The sequence below is a fragment of the Macrosteles quadrilineatus genome, unplaced genomic scaffold (assembly GCF_028750875.1).
Source record: "Macrosteles quadrilineatus isolate MER2022 unplaced genomic scaffold, UCM_ALF_1.0 Scaffold_4__1_contigs__length_99947679, whole genome shotgun sequence".
NCBI lineage: Eukaryota > Metazoa > Arthropoda > Insecta > Hemiptera > Cicadellidae > Macrosteles > Macrosteles quadrilineatus.
Genome location: NW_026542597.1, coordinates 70,062,827 through 70,087,609, shown reverse-complemented (window position 1 = coordinate 70,087,609; position 24,783 = coordinate 70,062,827). Strand labels below are relative to the sequence as shown.

Genomic DNA, 24,783 nt, shown 5'->3' with positions numbered 1-24,783 from the left:
AGCCCTAGGACACGCCAGCCGAGACAATTTGCTCAAAGTAGAGATTTTTTAGTGCTACCAGAAACTGGGAACGTTTATCAAGGGATTAAAGTGTAGAGGTATGCTGTTCCAAAGATAGCAAGCGGTAACAACAAAAGCCCTGTCATTAGCGGTGGTCAAATGAAATACGCAATGTGATCGAAGAACTAGAAATTCATGAACTACCTTGAGACACAAATTTAAAATCTGATGTATAATATTTCAGGGAGCCTGATTTTAAAATTAAAAAGACCAATCCAAAAATGTTGATGGATCTTTGATAATTTAATTTCAAGATGTTTGCCTCAAGGTAGTATGGCGTGATATGCTCCTCACGCCGCAGACCATAGATCTCAAAGCATAATTCTGAGACCGTTGGAGCGGGTATGCTTGAATCGCAGTCATGTCATTGATCAATGAGTTGCAGTAACTGAAGTGGGACAGTACAAGTCAATTATATGTACATGTAAATTGACTCTTGAGGTCAAGGGTAACGACTGGAACGAAACTGAGTATGAAAAATAAAGTAAAACCCACCTATGTGGTAAACTAGATTATTCATCATACGAAAGTTAAAAGTTCTTCAAGCCAACTATCTCAATAAACGAAAAAGATCTATGCTGTTTAAAAGATAGCTCCCAAAGTTTCTCGCACAATTTTTCTATACACAGACAAATAGATACTCAACTAAAATGTCATCTATTTAGCATGTTTTCCTCGTTTCACCCCTCCGCAATATTGAATTCAAATTCAAAGAAATTATTTAATTTCAAATTTTAATTAGTATATTGATAAATGCCACTGACATTCCTACATAGTGCAATAAAATAAGCAGAAAAACGAGAAATAAAAGTAAGAAAAGAAAAATAATTTGTATTGAAATGACACCTTTATCATCATATTTATCAGTTACATAACATTACATTGAGGGGAACGTCAATCATTAAATATGTGTTACATGATATGGCCACCTTAACAATTGCATCTTAAAGTAAAGTACATAAGATCCTAAGATCATAAGTCCTTTTTGTGAAGTACATAAGATCGCGAGTAAGGAATTCAAACCTTTCTCATTTTGAAACTCACACCTAATTTACCAGTTGTCAATTACACTCTCGAGCCAAAAACGATCCATCGATAACGATCACAATGTACACAAAATCAGTATTCAATCGCTGACATTTAAACATTCAAACCCACACAAACGGGCAAAATCTCAATTCACAGCAATCAGGCTCGAACCGATTGCGCTGCTTGACACTCAATCATATTAAAGTTTACCAGCGAAAGTGTTTCTGCCAACCCACTCCTCAGTAAAGACCTATCCCACTCGCAAACTGTGAGTGTGTGTGAGTGGGAACTCGATCGGCGAGCTGGGAAAGTGAGTGGGAGAAAATTCATTTTCTTATCAGACGTAATTATAGGGGTGAACGGACTTGAGGTAGGCTTAATGTGTTGGCGTTCACTGTATAAGGGTAGGTCAGAATTATGGTAATTTTACAGGATAAATATATTGATTCGGTAATGGTTTGATATAATAATAATTTATTGACAACACATGGTATGCACACAATAGATTTATTGAGAGAATCATTTATTGAATCGTGAAAATAATAAAGCGTAAATACTACTTCTACGTCGTGGTGGTAGACAATAAGTGAAAACTCAATTTACCTCGCTGTTATTGTATTGGCTACGTCAACACTAATAAGTACAAGCCTATTGGCGTTGATCAAATGTTAATTGAGGTGGGTAGCAGAGTGGATACATTGCTCGCCTAAAATCAAAAGTTTGCCAAATCGATCCTACTTTTTGATTGTTATAAACTGGACCCAGCTGTCCCTTGATCATTAGGATTTAAATAAATGATCCTAACTAATGAAACAGCTGATTTTAGTCAGTAACAAAGCTATACAGATCATCTCACTCCATTCTACACTCATCCTTCACTCATGTTTGGGTTCAAATACGCACCTAGGTTGTCCCCATCTCAATTGATAATGGTAGCTTCAAGATTCTAAACTTCATAAAGTGCATTCTTAATTAAAATTTTTAATCATTTTTTAAAATTTTATTTTAATATTTGAGTCAAGGTTTGTTCAATCAGAAGATTTACTAATGCACTAATGCATTGATATAATGGGAATTATTATCAATGGCCAATTATTGAGATCCCCACCTATGTGCATATTTTAAGGGGGCAGTCCACAAAAAAAACTAGGAACTTCAAAAAATGTATCAAATTTCAGTTATTTACCATTAAGTGTTCTACAGTTCTTTCTGAACATTTTGATGTATGACACATAATAAAAATATTTTTTATGCGGTGTTATTTTCCAAAATACTGTAAGTAAGTGCTACACTGGCTACGTTTACCGAAAGTTGACTATCACCCTCCTGGCTACATTGGTAAAGTTGTGTATTAAACGTTTTGTTTTTAGGCGCACTTTTAAATAATAACAATAAAAAAACTCTATTATGTAATAATTTTTTTCTTTATTTTGGTGGAGTTCCCCCCAACAGAATTGTGTTTCCTTTCGTTTCCGGGGCGATTACTGAAAGTTAGATTTTTTCGTCTATTGAGGTACTGAAAAAGACGTAGGGGCCTATCTCAAGTTCTGATATACATAATTCGATTATTTTTTTATTATTTTGAAGGGGACATTTTACTTTACAAACTCTAGTATGGAATAATCAAAGTTCAGGGGAAAAGATTTTGTGATGAATAACCAAAAATATTTCGTAATCAATTTGAAAAAGAAATTATTGAAATTAGATTTTTATAGAAATATTTGTTGTTTGGCAATTCCCATTCTACAGTTTGTAGATGTACATGTACTATTTAATTTTTTTAAATAATTACTAAATTATCTTATAACTTACTCCAGATATATCTGTTCCCGTAAACGTCTGCTTTTATAAAAACCACCCCAAGGGGTGATCAAGGGGGAGGAGGGAAATCATCATAAAAATTATCTTTAACTATGCTTAATTCTTAAACATAAAAAATAGGTTATTGCAAACATACATTTTTTTTCTCAGGTGGGAAAAATACCCCCTTCAGAATATAGCAACCAAAGTAGTGTGTAGTCTGTTCGAAACAACCAGTAACTACAACATGCAACATGCAGTAAATACTTAGTTAGAATATGCCACTCAAAACGAAAGCGACAAAACGTAAACAAACCACACTTCAGTCACTTTTGCTTTCATTAGTCCCAAGTTTGAACAACCTCTCCTGGAGGTCAGAGATCGTCGTCCTCTAAGTCCTCTGGGCGCGGGAGAGGATGAGGATCTACGGAGTGTGATCACACCCGCGTCACAGCACCAGCCAGGGTGTGGGCCGAGAAGGAAATCTGCAGAGGTAGGAGAAAACTGTCGTCGGCGCAGAAACAGTCCCAGTTCGCGAGCGATCCTCGGCAAATCCTTCGGTGAGTCTCTGTGTTAACTATAGGGTGTTAATTACGTACTGTTTGTTAATTAGGGTGTTTGGTGTGTGATTAAAATTAATTAGGACGCCTTTGCATTACTTGTGTACTCTTGAGTTATTTTTGTTTATTGACAAATTTTCTTTTAGATAGCCGGAACTTAGTTAAAACCCGTTAGATGTACTCTAACTTTGGTTAGGTTATGTTGACATAATTATTGCGTGAGGTTGTATATTTTTAACTAGATATATAATATTTATTTGAAACCGTGGTACACTAAAATAACGATCCCTAAACTAACCTAACTTCTACTTAAGGGGGTTTGTGAAATTAAATTATCTAGACTCTTGTCTTTACATATTATAGTGTAGTCTTAGGTTCATTTGATGCGTCGTAAATCTATTTTTTTTTATTAAATTAGCTATAAAGTAATTTATTTCAGATTAATCACCAGTAATTAATTAGCTACGAAGCTACTAACATTCCTTTAATGTTGAAATATCTTCTTTTTAGATTAGGATATCGGTTTTAGGAATATTATATCGTGTTTTAGCGAATTAACTTTTGTTCTCACTCGTAATTCCATTGGTACTACTGAGTAACTGTCTTCGATGTTAAATTCAATCAAACGTTTATTTAGAAAAGGGACATCATGCATAATCAAGAAAAATTGAATTAATGGGATTTTCCATAACCGAATTGACTCATATTTATTTTTTGCTGAACAGACCTTTTGTCTTTTTAGATTTTTACATTCAAAACTCTTACTACTAAAATGGTTAGTCCGTATATTTCTTTTTGTTTTTATCGTCTTTCACTTTGTCGTAATTTGTTGTCCAAGCCCAAGTTCTGTTGCTGTATCAAATGCGATGATTTAGTAGATAAAATCTTTCATGAATAATGTAGATCTAAAATTTAATTTTGATCCATCTAAAAATTAGTACATCATTAACAAGAATAAATAAGTAGGTATACGTGTTAAAAAATCTTTTAAAAATAAACAGCCGGTTAATGTAGTAAACAATATAATAGGGACAGTAAAAAAAAAAAAAAAAACTAAACTCTTTCGGGATAATCACAGAATCTATTTCTATGTGCAAAAACTAAACCAACCAAATCTACTACTTTTTTCAATTTTCCAAAAAAATAACGCAAACGTAACAAGTAACCCAATACTCCACGATAGAGGATAATGATGTCAGAAAGTTAAGGAGACACCCATCATATAGACAAGGCGGACATGTGATATCTCAATGGTGTACACTCGCCATTGTCCATTGTGCGGCCAAGACCAAAGCAGCCGCCATTGTTAGACGGTTTCCCCCCAAAATGAGGCCAATTATTAGAAGTGGAATGGATAGAGGTTCTTTTGTTTTGTGGTAAATCGGTAAAGGAAGAAATGGGAGGAAGAAAGATTAATGGGAGCAGAACTTCCTGACTAGAAGATGATGAGAAACAATTTCTAATTTTGGGATATTTAATGAGACAAGTATAAACTTGGGGATTCGGACATTAATTTTGGATTTAAGTCAATGGAATTAATTAAATAAAAGTGTGAATAATCAAACTTTATATGTAGTTCTTCGACCTAATATGAAGAAAAGTATAATACAGTTCTAGAACAATTTGGGTGAGCTATTGTAGGTGATGAAATATATAAGCTCGAATATTATATTTAATTTCTTTAAAGTAAATTACTTTAACTTGGACTCTGAAACCGTTCCAACTAAATTATGTTTTCTCGGTGGCGCAGTTCTGATTTAGCAGTTGTAAGCAATTCTTACCTACTACTGTAAAATGGCTGTCAGGATTAGGCAAAGTCCGTACTAATGTGTCCCAATCAATAAGGGGTTAGTGTAACGAAGACTAAACACTTCGAGAATAGCTATAAGTCAGAATATGTGTTGTTTTGTTTGCCTAATTCAACTTTAAACTTTTTACTAAAGTAGGTAATTTCTTATCAACATAAGTTTGGTTAAGATCGGTTAAGGTAAGCTAGGCAAGGCTAAAAATGATGCTCAAAGTTCATTAATATTAATTACCATCGTTCCAATACAACTTACAAGTCTCTCTATATAGACAAAACATTAAAACTGTTGGGATCTTCAGCAAAAAAACAACGCAAACTACTAAAATTGTTAGCAGAAAAGGTAAATAAAAACAGCCAAAAAATCTGATGTTGTAGCATGCCCACCATCAGGGTACATTTACGTATCGTATTGTAACAAATAAACAACCCATTACTTAGGCTGTATTACATGTTTCCCCACTACCCCATTACTGCGATATATTCCAACTAATGGCAGTTGAGATACCCATTAATCCACCACACCTCCCGGCATCGTTGGTTACAAACTTATATCAACGTCGCCGCAAGCAAAGTGTAAACAAAGCGCGAGAAGATCGCGAGATTGCGCGAGAAACCGCGCTACCGTGACGTCATTGCGCAGCTGCTAGTCAAGGCCACGTGATCTACATGTCGTGACCTGCAAGAACACGCCCACAGCAACAGATGCAGTACTGCAAGCCAATCTTTCGCTATTAAATGCCAGCTGTCACTTTGCCCATGCAATTCTACCCCTCAATTACGTGCAAGATAGCGACTCGACTCGCCCGAGGAAGAACGCAAGGTCCTCACCGTGGAATCTGATACCAATTAGGGATTGTGGGGTCGCTTGGTGGACAAATTGGATGTTTGACATCCTGGATATCGGTATCAATCTTTGTCTTGGATAACCGCTTTGGGAATCATTCAGGGATGACGTCATAGTCGAAAGGTATCGATATATTGAAACTTCTTGAAAGAAGTAGGGTCTAACTCCTAATGGAGTATGGAGGGTTACTTATTGCTCATTGTATGTAAACCAGGGAACGATGTAGCTAAATTTGTACAGGTTGTCCGTTCGTCCTGAGAACGTTAGAGGCTTTTTGGGCATTTAAAACTATAACCAATGCACATGATCATTTGTGGTTTATGCATGTGAACATGCATCTTGAGGATAAAATAGGCTACAAAATTCTGTGATTTGTAATTTAATGATGGGAAAGCAAGATTACAATTATTCTAAAGTGAAAGAAAATTGACAACAAGAAACTGACTTTTGATTATCTTTGGGAGATTGAGCAGACTTAATTCTTTCCGGCACGATTCTAGAAAATAAATTTCTCAAGTCATTTTGATTTTCTGTAGGTAGAGGAGCTTAACACAAATCCAACCTTTTCCTAATTTGGATGTTTTTGAATCTCAGAATCGGGGTTTGACGCAATATATTTTCTATCCTAACCAACCTGTTACATAAAACACAATTATCCAAGATATCTCTTTCACGAGGTTGAAGATGGAAATAGTGTGTCATAAAAGAAACCCACACGCTTTAATGGAGTCAATTTGTTAGTGTTAGAGATATAATGGTGTGGGTCGGGTGTTAGTTTGACATTAGAGTTGACTAGGAAACGATATACAGTGTGGGACGTTAGTGAAATTTTTGGAAACTCGATCCTTTTAAATTTGTTCTGGTAACGCAATAACTCCAAATTTTCAAAAAAGTATCATATTTTAGCCCACGCAAGTAGATGGAACTATACAAAACTGTACATAACAAACATATTTTTCATGAAACGCAGCCTGAACAGATTAGATTGGCATTTCTGAATAAGAAAAGAGAAATTTCATATATAACAAAAGCTATATTGTATGTTGAAACTTCTGCCATTTGATCACAACACCTAGAAAAAGTTCTCCAACACCTTTTGTGATGTTGCCATTACGAATTCATTTAAAAGCAATTTTAGTTTTGTAGTAATAAATTAGGAAACCAAAAGACTTAAAATTCAACAAATTTATCAGCTATTTGATGACTAATTATGTATTACAATCCACAAAAATCAGGTCTTAAAACATGACAGTCTTACCGATATTTAGTCTTTAAATGGTTACAGCTTGTCCATATAGTTGAGATGATTAGGCCTATATTAATATCAATTAATAGTGGTTCTCCAAACTCCCCATTTAAAATACTGTAACAATTCAATATTTTCACCAATATTTTTTTATAGAATAATTTAATTTCCACCATATGTTTTCATTTTATCTAAACGTTAATCCCTTTTCAAACCATATATAGTAATTAATTGTCCATGCAGACCAATAGGTAATCAATTTAATACAATATAATATAGAAATTTTCAAATAACCTAATATCATGTAAATATATAATAGCCTATAACTTTTGTAACAAAATTGCTTCAAATTCAACATAAATTTATTTAAATAACTTTTCAAAATTATAATTTAGCTCTCTAGCAAATGAAATTTGTTATAATATATTTGTGAACAGTGGCCTATAATTTTATGTTATTAAGTCGGCATTGACATATGTGAGTGCAACAATACATCAGACCATCATCTCTTCCAATAGAGCCAAGATAGTATGAAGATGCAAATTAGACACTACATATTTAATATTAAAATTTTATAAAGAAAAGTACATTATTCGGACAAAATTTGTGAAATTTGTTGAAAGAAGAACCATCCTTGTGACGAACATTCATAATTTACAACATCAAGAACTTTACTTCAAAGAAGACATCAATTTTGGTGAGATTACTCCAATAGACTTTTACCCCTTTGGAAGCCATTAAAACTTTTTTTAGGCCCAACCTCTGGACATTTGTACTCAAATTCAAAGTCAAGAACTTATAGAAGCTTAACCTATTCAAAATTATTATTAATTCAACCAATCTATAATTCGAACATACTTTATATTCTAAAACAAAATTTAATTAGGCTTATATCACAAGATTAATTTCAAATGCCGCTCGATCACCCCACCTGAGAAAGATCCTTGCAGTAGCCTAAATTATAACATTGAACTTAAATAATTAAAACCATTGTAATAGGCCTAGCCTAAAGTTTTTTTTAAAGTAAATTCATTTCCCACTGTTTGTACAATTTATTGTGAACCCCCTTTCTTTTCTTTCACTATCAGATTTGTATAATAATTAATAAATTTAAGTTTCGATTTTGTACATGGAGTTTCCATTGTAGACCTAAGTTGAAGGTTGATTACAATACTCTACTTCTTAAACATTCATGTCTTCGATCCCAATCACAAATCTCAATTCTCTACAATTCACTATTCCATCTTTGCACCACAATTCAATCCAGAACCCCACGATTCACATGCATGACCACCATAAAACAACCCTATTCCGTTAAAAGCTACAGCAATAAAATTCTCACATGGGGTAAAAGCACTTGATGGTGATGAATTATGATTGTTTGGCGCCATTTATGGCGGAAGAGTTCTTATAAAGTGGATATCAAAATGTCGTAAAACCCACCAATTACGCGGGCCAGTAGGCAGATGATGCAGCTTTACGCGGGTAGTAAAGTCAAAGTGGACAACAGGGTGGACTTGGCATCAGGTGTTTTGGAATAAATCTCGAAATATTCGCCGCTGTTTTATTGGCACTTCGGAGGGGATGAACTAGGATTGGGTTTGGGAAGGAGAATCATGTAAAACTCGTGGTTTATATGGTATAGTTGAAAATAAATGCTTTATTTTATTTTTATGTTTATTAAGTCTATGTAAATGTTTGCTTTTTAGGGGAAATTTTTATCACTGATTAATCAAACCGTTTTATTAGGTTTAGCCGTTACTAATAGGGTGCGTTTTTAGGTAAATAAGTAAGAGTTTTGAATGGATGGGATGTGACCTCTGTTCTGTTACGCTCTTAAGATCAGCTGATTTAAACGAGGATTCAATCGTTGACTTAAAGTTTTCTCAACTACCCAGTATTTAGCAAATACTAAACGCACTCAACATTAACTGAACTGAAATATAGTTTTTTCATAGACAATAAATCTATGGACGAATGATTTACGTTTATTATGCAGTGCTCTCTGGTAAAATATAGGTTTCTCGACGATTTTGTATCCAGCTCAACTGAAAAACAAAATGAATCAGAATTCATTTGTTAAAGGTAAGATTTGTGGGATTTGCCTCAATAAACTGATGTTTCCAGCAGATTAAAAATAACTATACAGGAAATTTGATCACAAATAAACGTCAAATATGCAATCAAAACTGTTAATTTTACCATACGCTAAGTGATACCATTTTATAAAGACTAAATTCTTAATCTTAAGAATATTGTCAACAATAATAGTTTTGTCATAAAACATTTTACTATTGTGACATGAACAGAAAGCAGGGACATTACAATTACAAAACGAATTTACCCATTCGCATTTATGAAAAATAAAAACTAAGATCAAAGTTATTCCTCAAGGGAACGACACGAATTCATAAACTCATTCAACCCTTACAGCTATAAACCTAAGAAAAATTGACGTATAATAAAACTCCAAGTAGCAATAACTCTCATTATCTTAGCTCCCGTCGATCATTGAGCTAATGAAGCACCATAAAAATGAAAATATCGCTTTATATTTGCCCATAAACGGATAAAGACCCTAGCTTGAAGCTCTCGTAAACGAGTATTAAATACCGAAAATAAGCTCGTAAACGATAATGCGATTTGTAAAAATCTAATTAACATTTTCCGTGATCGCGGCAATTACAATACTGGTTTTACGGCTTGTTTTACGGTCAGGGAGACGAGGAGTGTTAATAATTCTGAACCAATCAAAAACAGATGGCTTCGGTTGGCAATCATGCAGATAGTTGGGACACGTTGGGGATGAGGGACGGGGGACGAAACATCCCCGGGGAGAAGTACACCACCTGAGCCTAGTTGTAAACTGGACTCTGCATATTTACGTGTTTTACCCTTTTATTATCAGTGGCTCCAGTAAATATGATTGGACGCTTTTGTTATGGGATTGTAAATCGACCGGTTTTTTTTATGTGTTTCGCCATAGGGTTGTTTAGGCTTGTGTTTTAAGACTTACAGTATTGTGGATTTTTACAAAATTTCAACACACAGGTTTTTATTTTTTTTATCAAATTTTTCTTTAGGACTGCTTTACATCTTTTTTCGTTTTAATATTTCGTGTTTCCCAGTATGTGAACTATATTGGGATAATAGTTTCTTCCCATCTGAAGACAGGTTTGGATTCAAGGTATCGAAACGTCGATAAACCTCTGTTTTACCACCGAGTAAACATACCCGTATTTGGATTTATTGTCGGGGTTTTTAAGAAGAGGGCTCCCACATTTAAAATTTACCCTATGCAAAGAAAGTGTTGTAAATGAGGTTAGGCCAGGTTTGGTTTGAGCAGGGACAGAGTATCTAATTTTACTATGGTAAAGACATGTCAAGTGTGATGTTTATGATAAACGTTGATAAACCTCTGTTTTTAAACATACTCATATTTGAATTTATTGTCGGGGTTTTTTCAGAAGAGGGCTCCCAAATTTAAAATTTACCCTATGCAAAGAAAGTGTTGTAAATGAGGTTAGGCTAGGTTTGGTTTGAGCAGGGACATAGTATTTAATTTTATTATGGTAAAGACATGTCAAGTGTGATGTTTATGATTAGTGGGAAGGAGCACAAATGTAAAACTATGAATTTATGTTTGTATTAAATTCATATAAGTTTATTATTTTTCATTTACATGAGCTTCATTGCATAGGGCACACTTTAAAAGTCATCTTGAAAGAGGACCATCGTCTTTATAGGACCCAGGGGAGCAACCCCGTTTAGAAGTTACACCAATATGCTAACCCCAATATTCTTTGAGTCCAAAATAATCCCACAGTTTGTCAATCGCAATACAGCCGCAGTCAGAAGACTACCATTACGGAGACTACTAACCACTCGTGACGTCAGGGTTACTTTCACTGTATCCACCGAAGGACGCCCGGTGCCGCGGCCAGGGGGGCGGACGCCCGACCGGTGGGCAGGCAAGGTGAAAGTCCAGGAGTTCGTTCACCGCGTCTCCCACGGGAGATAGTGTCATCCCGTAACATCCCACGGGATATGGAGCTTCCTACACTGAACTATACGACCATAGATTGATTATACAGGGTGAATAAAAAGTCAAGACCCCCCCCCCTCTAATATTTTTCCAAGTAAATATACAGAGATATCCTTTTGGTGGTCGAGCAATCTTAGCAGGAAGTTTCATTTGATCATTTTGAAATTTTTGAGTGTCCCCCCAAAAGGGGGGATTTGGGGGGCAACTCAAATATTTTAAATGTAAACCCCCTTCAAGTGACACCTCATTTTGAAGTGTTTACAAAAACTTAAAGAATGGTGAAAACTAGAGGTCGCTATCTCTTCTCTATCCAAAATGGTAGCCCGTCAAATGTTGTGGAAAATCAACGGTAAAATTGTTAATTTTGGCTACAATTTTGGATAGAGAAGAGATAGTGAGCTCTGGTTTCCACCATTCTTTAAGTTTTTGTAAACACTTCAAAATGAGGTGTCACTTGATAGGGGTTTCTATTGAAACATTTTTAGTTGTTGCCCGAATCCCCCCTTTTGGGGGACACTCAAAAATGTTAAATGTAAACCCCCTTCAAGTGACACATCATTTTGAAGTGTTTACAAAAACTTAAAGAATGGTGGAAACCAGAGCTCGCTATCTCTTCTCTATCCAAAATGGTAGCCAAAATAACAAATTTAACCGTTGATTTTCCACAACATTTGACGGGCTACCATTTTGGATAGAGAAGAGATAGCGACCTCTAGTTTTCACCATTCTTTAAGTTTTTGTAAACACTTCAAAATGAGGTGTCACTTGAAGGGGGTTTACATTTAAAATATTTGAGTTGCCCCCCAAATCCCCCCTTTTCAAAATGATTTCAAAATGATAAAATGAAACTTTCTGCTAAGATTGCTCATCTACCAAAAGGATATCTCTGTATATTTACTTGAAAAAATAATAGAGGGGGGGGGTCTTGACTTTTTATTCACCCTGTACATGCTTCCTAGTAAAATCATTCTTATGTAACAGCTTAAGACTGGTTTAGAATGTTGTTCGATACTTTGGTGCGTTTATGTATTTCCTATTAAATAATTTAAACTCAAGTGTAATTTTTGAGTGAAGATTGCACCAGGATGCATATTTTAGAACGGTGATAACAGAAGGGTCAGTGTTGAATTGATGAGATTCAGCTAAGTTACTGGCTAAGATCCGTGGATTGTTCAGCCAGGACCAAATATGGTATATGGTTACCAATTATCAATAATACAAGATATTTCTTACTTCTCTTAGGTTCAAACTGGCATCCTTCTGATTAATTAGGCTAGAACTAAATCCACTCACAGCTATCATGCTAAATAGGTGTAAACTAGGTCTACTAACTGCGATATTGCAGCAAAAACGTAAATCACTTAACAAAATATGCACCTGAAACAAGTGAGGATCCTTTAGCAGATACCAACGTACATGGAACACAAAAAAAACATGTTAAACATTTTACAGCGAGGAATCTACTTGCTAAAACATTTATCTGGATGAAAGAGCATGTATTTTCACGATTGTGCTTAAAATTGCTTATTAATATTAATTTTGTTGCAGATCAAAAATTGAAAGACATGAAATCGATAAAGTTCTCATTACTTTTACTTCTCTTCTCTTCGGTAGTCTCAATAGAAAATAAGGCTGCCTCAGACAATGTTGGAGAGTTTTTGGGGTAAGTAAACAGTTTACAAATTCTAATTATAAGTAATTTTAAAACCCAGAAGAAGTTCTTAATTTAAAATAGACGAGGTGTTAGCCCGTCCTACGTACGGGAATTCAGTAGTCAGTTAAAACCGTGTACAATTCAGATCAGCTAGTTCACACATATAAAGACAAAGTATCTTGCAGTTTTAATGTGAAAAATCATCTCTAAACAAATGTTGTGTGACCAAATATGTTTTTATTCCATCATAGCCCTATACGATATGCATTTTCAATCCGATAATTTTACAATAAAACAGCAAAATTCTGAAATTTGTACGATGTGAAAAGCGTTGAAGTGAGATTTGCAGCCGATTCGCACAGACGCACACTGATTATAAGTAGCCTACAGTAGAGAGAGTAATAGCTTTGCCTATTAATACAACACTTCTTTATCTTATACAACTTCTATATCCAATAGTCAATGGTAATAGTCAATTGAGAAGTGTATAGACCTAGTCAACGATATTACCTTCCATAGCATACCTGCCTCTTCCATAATTATTATCACCATAATACAACTACTATACACAATTTCCAGTAGGTCTGAATAGAAACGACCTAAAATAAAACGATAATGCCCAATTAAGTTCACAGTACACATAATTTAACTTTGGTGTCCTAACATCAAAACTAATCGTCACACCTATCTTTTATATCAATTTCACTGCATTAATTGCTAAACAAATAAGTGTAAACAAAGAAAAGTAAAAACAATAACAGTTTGTTTTGAAACAGCTGTTTGGTTCAAATAACATTCATTTGAAAAAAAAAACTGGTCACATGTAGCAGGAATATAAAACGTAAACACGCTAGTAAAGCTAATGACGTAATTGTCAATGTTTATTATCCATACCGTTATCAGTTCTATCCTTGATAATTACCCACCCTCATTGAATAAATGTACATCGTAATTTCCCATATTAGTTCATTTAAACTACAATATATTCATAGTTTAAATAAAAGTGATATTTTCACGTTTGGGGGCGCTGATATAGGCACCCCCAAACGTAACCACAACTGAACACGATTTCATAAAAGGATGGTTTGTCTAATTGCAGTATCCTAGGTCAATAAATAAGTAAATTAGTGAACAAAACGTTGACGTTGTGTTTAAGGCCTTTTCACACCGGCGTACTGGACGTACTGTACGTTTGGTACGGCCAGTTCGTACAGTACGCGGTCCTTTCACACCGCACAGAAACTTCCAAAACGTACACTTGTTCGTTTGCAGTCAGACAAGTAACACTGGCTGAGCACGTGGTTTTGGTGTGACCACTGCGCATGCGCGAGCTCGCGTACGCCTCGTACGATTTAGAAAAATCGCTCTCCGAGCGATTCTCACAAAACCATCGCGTACGTACTGTACGTACAGTACGTTCTGTACGCGAGGTGTGAACGAGCCCATATGATAACATGGACAGCGATTTGTTGAAAAAAAAACGTACCAAACGTCCAGTACGCCGGTGTGAAAAGGCCTTTAATCTATGTCATCCATCTGTTTATCTTTGTATAAAACCCGGCTGAGGTTGTGGTGGTAATTTAAAATCGTGATTCCTGATTATTCTTGATCTTCTTTTTATGACATAAATATTTCCGGGCCTAATCCAAACAAAGTTAAAGCAGACAAACACAAACATTAATTGTAAACATAAAGCTACCATTAAGAATTAATGCATGTAAACACTGTTATTTTTTTAATCTTTCCTTGAAAAGTGGAGCAGTAAAATAATTTGCATTTATCCTTTTTTATTAAGACTCGTGTACAGAGCCTCGATTTGTACTTTGGTTTAATTAATTTTGGTTAAAACTGTGGTTTTAACTGTGGTTTTAACTGTGGTCTAATTATCTCTACTAATCTTACTTATTTCCTATAATCAATGACAAAATAAAAGTAAATAAAATAACCTCATAGTTCCATAGTTTATATTTAACCAGCTGTTAGTTAAAACAAATTATTATATTGCTCTAAAACAAATCGAAGATTACAATGATTGCTTTAAAAAATAATTTGAACATCCTAGTATTTTACTATGTATATTTAATTATATTGTAATCCTCTTACCGAAGAATTGAACGTATCAATGATTAGCATTACATACAGTATAAATAAGTCAACCCTAAGTATGTCTTTACATTATTATCCAAATGCTGAATTTGTGATACAAAAGCTGAATGTTTACAGCTGTGATGGTAAGCAAATTATGCCAAAAGCTAGTTTAGAATCTTAGCGTCGGCTGCTAGACTTTTTAAAAATTAAAATTTAATTTCTAAAAAACTGGGACCCTAAACTCAAATTATGGCTTCGACATTCCCTAGTTCTCAAAATTATCTTTCTTTCTACACAAAAATCGTAAAAATCCGTCGAGTGGTTGATTCAGAATCGTGAAATAAAAAAACACTGTTTCGTTTTAATATTATAGATTCTTCAAAACATCCCCGAAGCAAGACGAACTTCTTTATGACATGTACTGTGCTGAAAGACAAGTTGTCTTGTTTTACACTCATTGTAAAGACAAATGCCTGTGACGAATTTATTTTCCCCATAAAAGTTGCAGCTTCAGGCAACAAGACATAAAGACAAGATGTTCAACGTTTTAGTATTACTGAAACTCAAACTGTAAATGTATTAAGCTCTTTAGAGTGAAGGATGTTCAAAAGATGCAAATACCTATTATGCTATACATCGATGATTATGCTAGGCTTCTACGGTCAAAGTATGCAGCCAAGTTGTGGTCTTCACACTATGATCGCATCGTTCAATTTATGGTGACATTTAAACTGTAGTTTTTTTTGTAATCCGAAAATGGATTACAACGTATCCAAAATTTTTGCCACTATCTTCACGGATTCAATGACGTGGTCATCTTCAAGACCAAGTTTATGAAAGGGATTTTTCTTTACTTTCCGAGATAAAAGAATCACCCCGCATACAGGGATTTCCAGCGTAAATTTTACAGTTAATCTTAAAAAATAACACTCACAATTGATTTTCTTTTCAGGCAGCTGACATCATTGTTGAACCAAGGTATTCAACAGGGAGTTGTACCTTACCAGTCAGGTGGGGGTGGATATCCTCCACCGAGACCTTACCCTCCACCTCCTGGAACACCCTACCCTCCTGGACAACCGTATCCTCCAGGCCCAGGTTCTCCAGGACCTTACCCTCCTGGACCCTATCCACCAGGCCCCTACGGCCAGTATCCCCCGGGATACCCTGGTCAGGGCTTGGTCCCCGGACCCACCTCCATTCTCGGAGCTCTCTCGTCCATCGCCCGCTACGACGACCTCCGCTGTGTCCCTAGGCTGCTGTGCGAGGTGGCCTCTGGGGCGAGGCCCGGCAGCTACGGTTATCCGTCGTACACCCAGGAAAGTCCGGTGCCTTTCCTCTCCAAGGATGCTTTAGTCACGTGAGTGAACTGTCAAGCTTTTAAAACTATTAGAAGTATTAGTTTGTTTGCCATCCTATGAATATTTTTAATGACTTTTACTAATTAATACAAATGAAGTTTGACACCCTTCCTTGTTGAATCCGAACAGTAAGGTCTGATGACGATAGATATTTTCTGACCTTAAAAGAATTAATAAAAAACATTAAAAACAAAACTTTTTCTACAAGATATGAATCATCGAAAAATATCAATTTTCTCAAATATTCACCAGTAAACGTTGACAAAATTGTAATACGAAAAAAAGAGAATTCTAAATACTGTAGCCGTACAAGGGAAATATTTTGTTTAGTTTTATCTTTTAAAATAGTATTTTAAATATTTAATTTAGAAAGACGAGCTTATGAGAGAGTTTATGTTAGCGAGTTCATTACCTGAATAACATGTATTATTATAGCATATTTTGTTTAAAATAGCTGGGTTATTACTAATTCAGTGCTGCAATCTTGTACTATTTAGCTTTTGCAGGGTTTTTTACGCTCTTTAGGAAATGCAATGTCATCATAGGAAAAACATTGATCAATCAAGTTCAATCGGTTATTCTATACTTTAACTTCTGTATACTGTAAGCAAACACATTACCTTGTATATTATTAGCCCAGTCAATGAATGCAATAAAACACCCTTTTTCGCAACTAAATGGTGGAAAGCTGGATTTTTTATATGTGATAGAACCACTTGAGAGGTGTATTTTCCCAAAAGTCCCCACTTCTACCCCTTGAGCTTTCCCCCCCCACCCCCCTCCAAACATAGAAATTGCAGTGTTTTACTTAATGGGTCATGATTCGAATGCTATGTAAGCTATCGAGCTGCAATTTGTTTTGTTTTATTTCTGATTAGTTTTCCTACAACTTTTGTATTTACAACATTTTTCTAAAACCAATACTTAGGGAGATATAAAATTTAAACTTCGTTAAAAGCTTTGTTTCAGAGTGCAAAATTTTGTTTTTCTCTATGTATACTTTTAATTAGAAATAATACGAAAATATGGTTCAATCAAATGTTTTAGTACGTTTTTCAAGGTTTACAAATATATTATTGGTTAGTCATCTAGGTGACCGGGTGAAGAGCTGGGCGTCGGCAAAGAGAGCGCGTGCGGGCTAGTTGAACACTTCTGCGCTGCGTCATAGCATCTAGCCCAGCCAATAAACGCACAAACTGCCTTTTTTCGTATCTAAATAGTGGAAAGCTGAGTTTGTTATATGTAATGGAACCACTTAAGACGTGTTTTTTTCAAAAAGTTCCCGATTACTCCCCTTGAGCTTTTCCCCGCAACCCCTTCCAAGCCTGGAAATTACAGTCGTTCACTTTACTGGATATAATTCAAATTCTACGCATGCCATCGTATTGAAATTTAATTTGTATTATTTGTAATTAGTTTATCTTCAACTTTTGTACTAAAGGCTTTCTTATAAAACTATATCCAAAGAGATATAGCATTTTAAGTTTTTTTGTATAATTTTTATGTTTTAGAGTACACAATTTTGTTTTACCCTCTATATATTTTTTCCAAATAAAATGCGCAAAATGTTTCAAACAAAAATATTTTGTATTTTTTTACGGTTTATAGATATATATTTGGTTAGCCGTCTGAACGAACTGATGTATATACACTATATAGTGTGGTGCGTCGGCAAAGAGAGCGCGTGCAGGCTTCTTCAAAGCATCTGCGCAGCCTAGCCCCACCCGTCGATGCGTCGCGTCCTAGGCACCGACATCGCTAAGTTCTCAAAGGTTGTATACAAATGCTAAGGCGTTGTACTTTGTACTTTACTACCAAAACAATCTGTATCCAAGCTTAACCGTGAACTGCAAAAACAATTATTATTTAGATGGAACCCAATAATTTCTCTACCTACTTACTTGTTATACTTGCAGTACTTGTAATACTTGATTTCTTCATCTTTGACCAACGGAAGCTTGATAGATTGAGGTATAGAACACTAGGCCTAATAAACACTTTAAAAATCACTTTAAACATACTCTTTGCTCTTCCTTACGTTACAATGCGCTTTCCATTATCTACCACCAATGGGACTCGCTTTGTTCCGCAAGATTTATACTAACTGCGCCTCGCGGTCGGTAAAGATCTAAACAGTAAACTGCAAAAAAACAATAATTAGATTAAACCTAATCATTTGTACATTTCTTAAATTTATTGTTAGTCTTAACTCGTTTCTCATTTTAAATAATAATTTATTTAATTATTTCTGTCAACGGCTACACCTATTGACAATAATATACATGGATACATACAGTATATTATATTACATAAAGCTGGGTAAGAAACATACATCGCCATATACATCGCCCAATGATGAGATGGCCCAATTCGCCTATGGGTCTGAGGATGATTGCAGTGTCGAATCGAAATCTACCACCACTTACCATCTTTTATGTATATTTACAGTATTGTGAGTAATATTATAAGTGTAAATTTATGTTTTAAGTGTAAGGCTATTAGACGTATTTTCTTTTATTTACTTTCCAATTAATTAATATAATAAGGCATATATCCAAAAGTTATAAATAAGTAAGTAAAAAACTGTATTTGTGTCCCCATACATGCAGGCAAGACTATTTACGGTATACAACACCCGTAATTGGTAATTGGTTGTAATTGGTTTATGTATTTTATTTTAGGTTGTTATACAGGCAAATTATTAAAATTTCCTTTCTTAACATATTGTGAAGAGGTGTCAATCAAATTGGGGTTTTTTCATAATCTCGGCGTCGTTCTGTGCTCTAATATTTGATTGTTTTCATGTTATCTTAAAAATGAGTCAGCATATTAGTTCTTTATTGGTTAGTGGTAGACATTATGCAAACGTTTAACATCGCTAATTAAGATGAAGGCGCTTATTAAGTATTTTAAAATCTCCTCTATATAGACTTAATAAAAAAGTTAGTTTTAACATTGACTGGTTTTAATTTGTATTCATTACCATGATTAAAAATGGCTTATAAATATTACCGACAGTTTTCTACGTTGTTCGTGATATTATTTTAACACAGGCTTACAACTCATGGCAGAGCAGAAAGCTAACCCTTGCTAGCGGGAAGCGTGAAGAGAGGGACATATCAATGATAGGATGCAGTTTGTATCAAGGAGTGGGTCTACGAAAACTTTTTACTGACAACGAAATGCTTCATTTAGTCACGGTTTAGCTTGGAAACAGATTGTTTTGGTGGTAAATTAGGCTACAAATTAGGAAGTCATAGGTTTTGTATGAAACAGTTGAGAACTTAGCGGTGCCGGTCCTTATGCATCGACGGGCGGGGCTGCATGCGCGGATGCTTAAGAAGCCTGCACGCACTGTCTTTGCCGACGCCCACACTACATCAGTTATTTCAGATGACTAACCAAATACATATATTTATAAACCTTAAGGAACATACTACAATTTTGTTTCTGACACATTATGCGTATTTTAATTTGAAAAAATATATAGAGGGTAAAACAAAATTGTGTACTCTAAAACATAAACATTATCAAAAAAAGTTAAAATGCTATATCTCTTTGGATATAGTTTTATAAGAAAGTCTTTAGTACAAAAGTTGAAGATAAACTAATTACAAATAATACAAATCAAATTTCACTACGATGGCATGCGTAGGATTTGAATTATATCCAGTAAAGTGTAATTTCCAGGTTTGGAAGGGGTTGGGGGGAAAAGCTCAAGGGGAAAAATCAGGAACTTTTTGAAAAAACACGTCTTAAGTGGTTCCATTACATATAACAAACTCAGCTTTCCACTATTTAGCTACGGAAAAAGGCAGTTTGTGCGTTTATTGGCTGGGCTAGATGCGATGACGCAGCGCAGAAGTGTTCAATTAGCCCGCACGCGCTCTCTTTGCCGACGCCCAGCTCTTCACCCGGTCACCTAGATGACTAACCAATAATATATTTGTAAACCTTGAAAAACGTACTAAAACATTTGTTTGAACCATATTTGCGTATTATTTCTAATTAAAAGTATACATAGAGAAAAACAAAATTTTGCACTCTGAAACAAAGCTTTTAACGAAGTTTAAATTTTATATCTCCCTAAGTATTGGTTTTAGAAAAATGTTGTAAATACAAAAGTTGTAGAAAAACTAATCAGAAATAAAACAAAACAAATTGCAGCTCGATAACTTACATAGCATTCGAATCATGACCCATTAAGTAAAACACTGCAATTTCTATGTTTGGAGGGGGGTGGGGGGGAAAGCTCAAGGGGTAGAAGTGGGGACTTTTGGGAAATTACACCTCTCATGTGGTTCTATCACATATAAAAAATCCAGCTTTCCACCATTTAGTTGCGATAAAAAACATTTATTGACTGGGCTATATATTATTAGGTTATTAATTAGATTACTCTTTTCAATCATTTGAATAGAAAATATCTTTTTGGCCCCAATCAAACCCCTCCTTCACCACACCTGGACATTATCCAGTGGCAATGTTTCATCACTGTTTATCTCTAATGCAAGTGCTACATCATAGACGTCTACTCCACTTTGTCCGTTGATGAATACTTTACCGACCCTGGCTCTAAACAATGTCAAACCGAGGTCGTTAATCACACTGCATTATCGACACTGAGGATAACCAGGCACTGGGAACGGTGGAACAAGGAACGCGGGGAACGCTGGATAGTGAACCAGCGTAAACATGACCTCCGACACGTAAACACATCATAGCTTTGATGTACTCAGATACCAGCTGTTATTTATCATGTGTTCGCGATAGGTTTGTGAGGGATGGTGGGGAATTGGATAACATTCATAATTTTTATAGGGTAAAAGGGTATACTAATCCTCTAGCACGCGAAAACGTATTGCACAATTTATTTTGGGTAGAGATGATAGCATGGAGAAAGTAAACAAAATTGGTACCGTAAAATAAATGAGTACAGATTCGATTAGGACCCCTCATATATCCTTGAAGAATAACTTCTTCCAAAACTGTAAATCCACCAGAGGCAAGTTTTTTCGATTAGGAATTTCTTTATTTACATTCATAAGGATTTGAAATATTGCAACAAAGTTTTTGTATTTTGTCTATTATACTCACCAGGACCAGGTTGCGCAATTCAACATACAGATTACCCTATACAAAACACTCTCTGTATCTACAATGACATACAACTGTCATTTTTCTACTTTCTTATTCGCTGGAACCAAACCTTGCAAAGTAAAAAATAAATGAAAATAACCTTCTTAGATTAATTTTAACTTTTACATGTCCACGAGATAAAATAGGGGAAGGCATATAAGAAACTATAGTAAACATTAGTAATAATCTGGGTTGATTTAAGTTTGTAATAAATTGGTTTTGGGATGACTAGGTGAAAACAGTAACTAATTTCAACTAGCTAAGCTGAACCAACATGTTTATTTTACTAAGATCAACCGTTTCTTTAGTCAGGATCATTATTAGCCCAACAGTCAACGACAACTGGATCCAGTTTAATTATTTTTTATCCTAATCATGTTTGTACCTACTGTATTCATTAAGTTATTGCTAACCCAAACAAACGCTGAATTAGGCAATCCGGTTTAGTTTCCATAAACCAAAAAGTCTTCGAATACGTTCTCAGACTTTTGAACTGTTTTCCAGTACATGGTTGGGGATTAGCAATAATGATGTGTAAGCTAAATCTGTCAAATGTATGCCCGCCACATGAGTTGCACAATGTTGCCCACATGCTATATGCCGGAGGAGGGATATTTGCATTCATTTACGCCTTCGCGCTCGTTAAAACCACATTGAGTTTCGCGATTGCAAAAGAAGTTTAGGTTGGACCGTGTCATTATTTGATCTAGATTCGATCCAAGTAGTCAATTACGTTGGTAATTGTGTATAATTATAATTTTAGTCGTATCAGTCACGTGTGTGGTTATTTAATACGTATAACTTAATTTGATAGTGTAACTAATACTACATACATATTTTTATTGGAGGTTATCTAGAATGTAGGATTTGCAACGCAATAAAGAACTCATTGCTTTGTGTCTTCTTAGAAACAAAAATATTTCTAAAAACTGCCATGTACTTAAAAAGAAATATTTATGCATGACATTGTCTTTTCATGCTTCAGGCTGTTGACTGTGCTCAACTTCGTTGACGACTCCCCACTTCTAGTCTTCGGCAGAGCGGCACTCCTTGGGTACACCTCCAGGGGTGACTCCCGGGCTTGTCTCGTCGCCTACCCAACCTGTCCAAGGGACCCGGACCATCTTGTCGACTACCTCAACAACCACAACGGAGGTTTCTTCAGGTTCTTCAACCAGCAGTTGCAGCAGTACGCACCCCAGTACCAACAGTACTATCCTCAAGGACCTCCACCATACCCGGGCCAAGGAGTTCCTCCACCGTATCCTCCCCAAGGAGCGTATCCTCCTCAAGGACCCTACCCTCTACAAAGACCCTATCCTCCACAAAGGCCTCCCCCTCCCTACGCTCAAGGAGCATTCCCTCCTCAAAGACCTTCATCGCAGTATCCCCAAAGACCGCTGAGGCCTTACCCATCCTACCCGTCCCCCGGACTCCCCCAGCAGTACTCCTCTCAACATCAGAAGTACCAAAGCAGGATACAGAACAAACCTGAGAACATCCTTGAGTACAACTACTACACTTCTAACCCAGTAGACGAAGACGCTAATCGACAAGCATTCGCTGCATTCCAGAACCAAGACAGTGGCAAAAACAAGTCTAAATTAGTCTTTCCTGATCAAGGAGCTCAAAGTACGCGATTACAAAGTACCAGAACTGGTAAAACTCTTCTGTTTCCTGTAGATGATTCTAGAGACCAGTTGGTGTCGAATAGATTACCTGCTGAAAGACCGATCTCCATGATTTTCCCAGACCGCACTGGCACTGGGGATCTTCGTCTTGACGTTGATGAGTTCGGGAACTACAAGACAGTTTACTACGAATCCTTACAGCACTTTGATAACTCTAACAGAGGTTCCAGGCAAGTAGCGTTCCCCTCAAAGACGATGCAATTCCCAAAGAAAACTATGCAATTTCCAACGCAGTAAGTGCAGATCTTCACTATAATGATTATTTTCCCCAAGAAGAAGATTAAATTTCCATCAGAACACGCAGTTTTAATTAAAGAGACAGGGTGTTACCATAAAAGAAGAGCTAAAAATACTGTAATAAAGTGCTCCACCAAAATGTTTTGGGTCCTACGTAAATGCAATTTTCCAAACATAAAATTCAGTTGCACACCATATATCATTCAGAGAAGATACAAATTTCTCCAGACTCAATAAAACCCCACAAAGAAAAAAATTCCCACAAATGAGGTGCAGATGTATACTCCAGCAATGCAGATTCTAGGAAAAGGTGATGAAGTTTCTCCCAAAGGATATTTTGAACATCACATACATTTCCTTCAAAAGCAACGCTCCTTTCAGAGCACATGCATTTGCTCACGCAGTAAATTCAGTTACCAACACAGAAAATGCAATTTCTTACATAGGAGATTCAGATTCATTACCAACAATACGGGTTTGGACAGAAGATGCAGTTCCGGGAAAGTTCACAACACATAATATGCAGTTTGGCCCACAGAAGGTCAAGCACATAAAAGATACAGTTTCCTACGCAGAGGATTAAGTTCTTACAGACAATACTTCTCTTCAGTACAGTTGCAGTTTCCTCCACAGTGAATGCATTTCCTAACAGACAATGCGGTGCCAGTAATCAACTGGAAGATATAAAGTGATTTTGAGCGCGTCAGTGTCGCGCATCCATCAAGTTGTCACAAACATTGATAGATCTGCTCGCATTATGTCTTTTATCTCTCCGCTCTCTGCCTTCTGTGGTATAAATCATTAGTATAAAACGCGACACAATTTCCATTTATCACATCGCTTCTCGATTATGGAGTTCGTCTAATCTTCATACGGTACTTCATGTCGTAATGGCAAGATTGAAACTTGATGTTGAAGAGACTAATTAAATAACTGCTTCCAATAAACTTGGGAATATTAAAGGTGATTTAATTTAACGACCATCAATATCTTGATTTTGGACAAAATTCATTCCATACATCCATTACGTAATGCACAAAACATTATTTTTTCCATATCATTATTTTTACGTACCGGTAGGGACATATGAAACTTTGTACGCTTACTATCATTGTAAGGAACCACCCTTATTCTTGCTCTAATGAGGTAACTTAACTCTCTTATTTTGTATGTTACCAACTTCACGATTTGTAGCAATTTAAACACAAAAGATCCATCGTAT

The 24,783-nt window shown here is 35.6% G+C and overlaps 1 protein-coding gene across 1 annotated transcript; it reads left to right on the top strand.

Moving 5' to 3' along the window:
- Positions 1–314: 314 nt before the first annotated feature.
- On the top strand, positions 315–23,561 carry LOC128993028 (calcium-binding protein P-like). Its single transcript, XM_054416782.1, has 5 exons — positions 315–328; positions 3,235–3,449; positions 12,940–13,054; positions 16,086–16,493; positions 22,619–23,561. Exons 1-5 carry the CDS (start codon positions 315–317, stop codon positions 23,559–23,561), a joined length of 1,695 nt encoding a protein of 564 aa, XP_054272757.1.
- Positions 23,562–24,783: the final 1,222 nt, after the last annotated feature.

Coding starts and splice junctions, on each gene's coding strand:
- LOC128993028 (XM_054416782.1), top strand. Junction 3,450..12,939: donor GATCCTCGGCAAATCCTTCG/GTGAGTCTCTGT, acceptor ATTTTGTTGCAG/ATCAAAAATTGAAAGACATG. Junction 13,055..16,085: donor AATGTTGGAGAGTTTTTGGG/GTAAGTAAACAG, acceptor TTTTCTTTTCAG/GCAGCTGACATCATTGTTGA.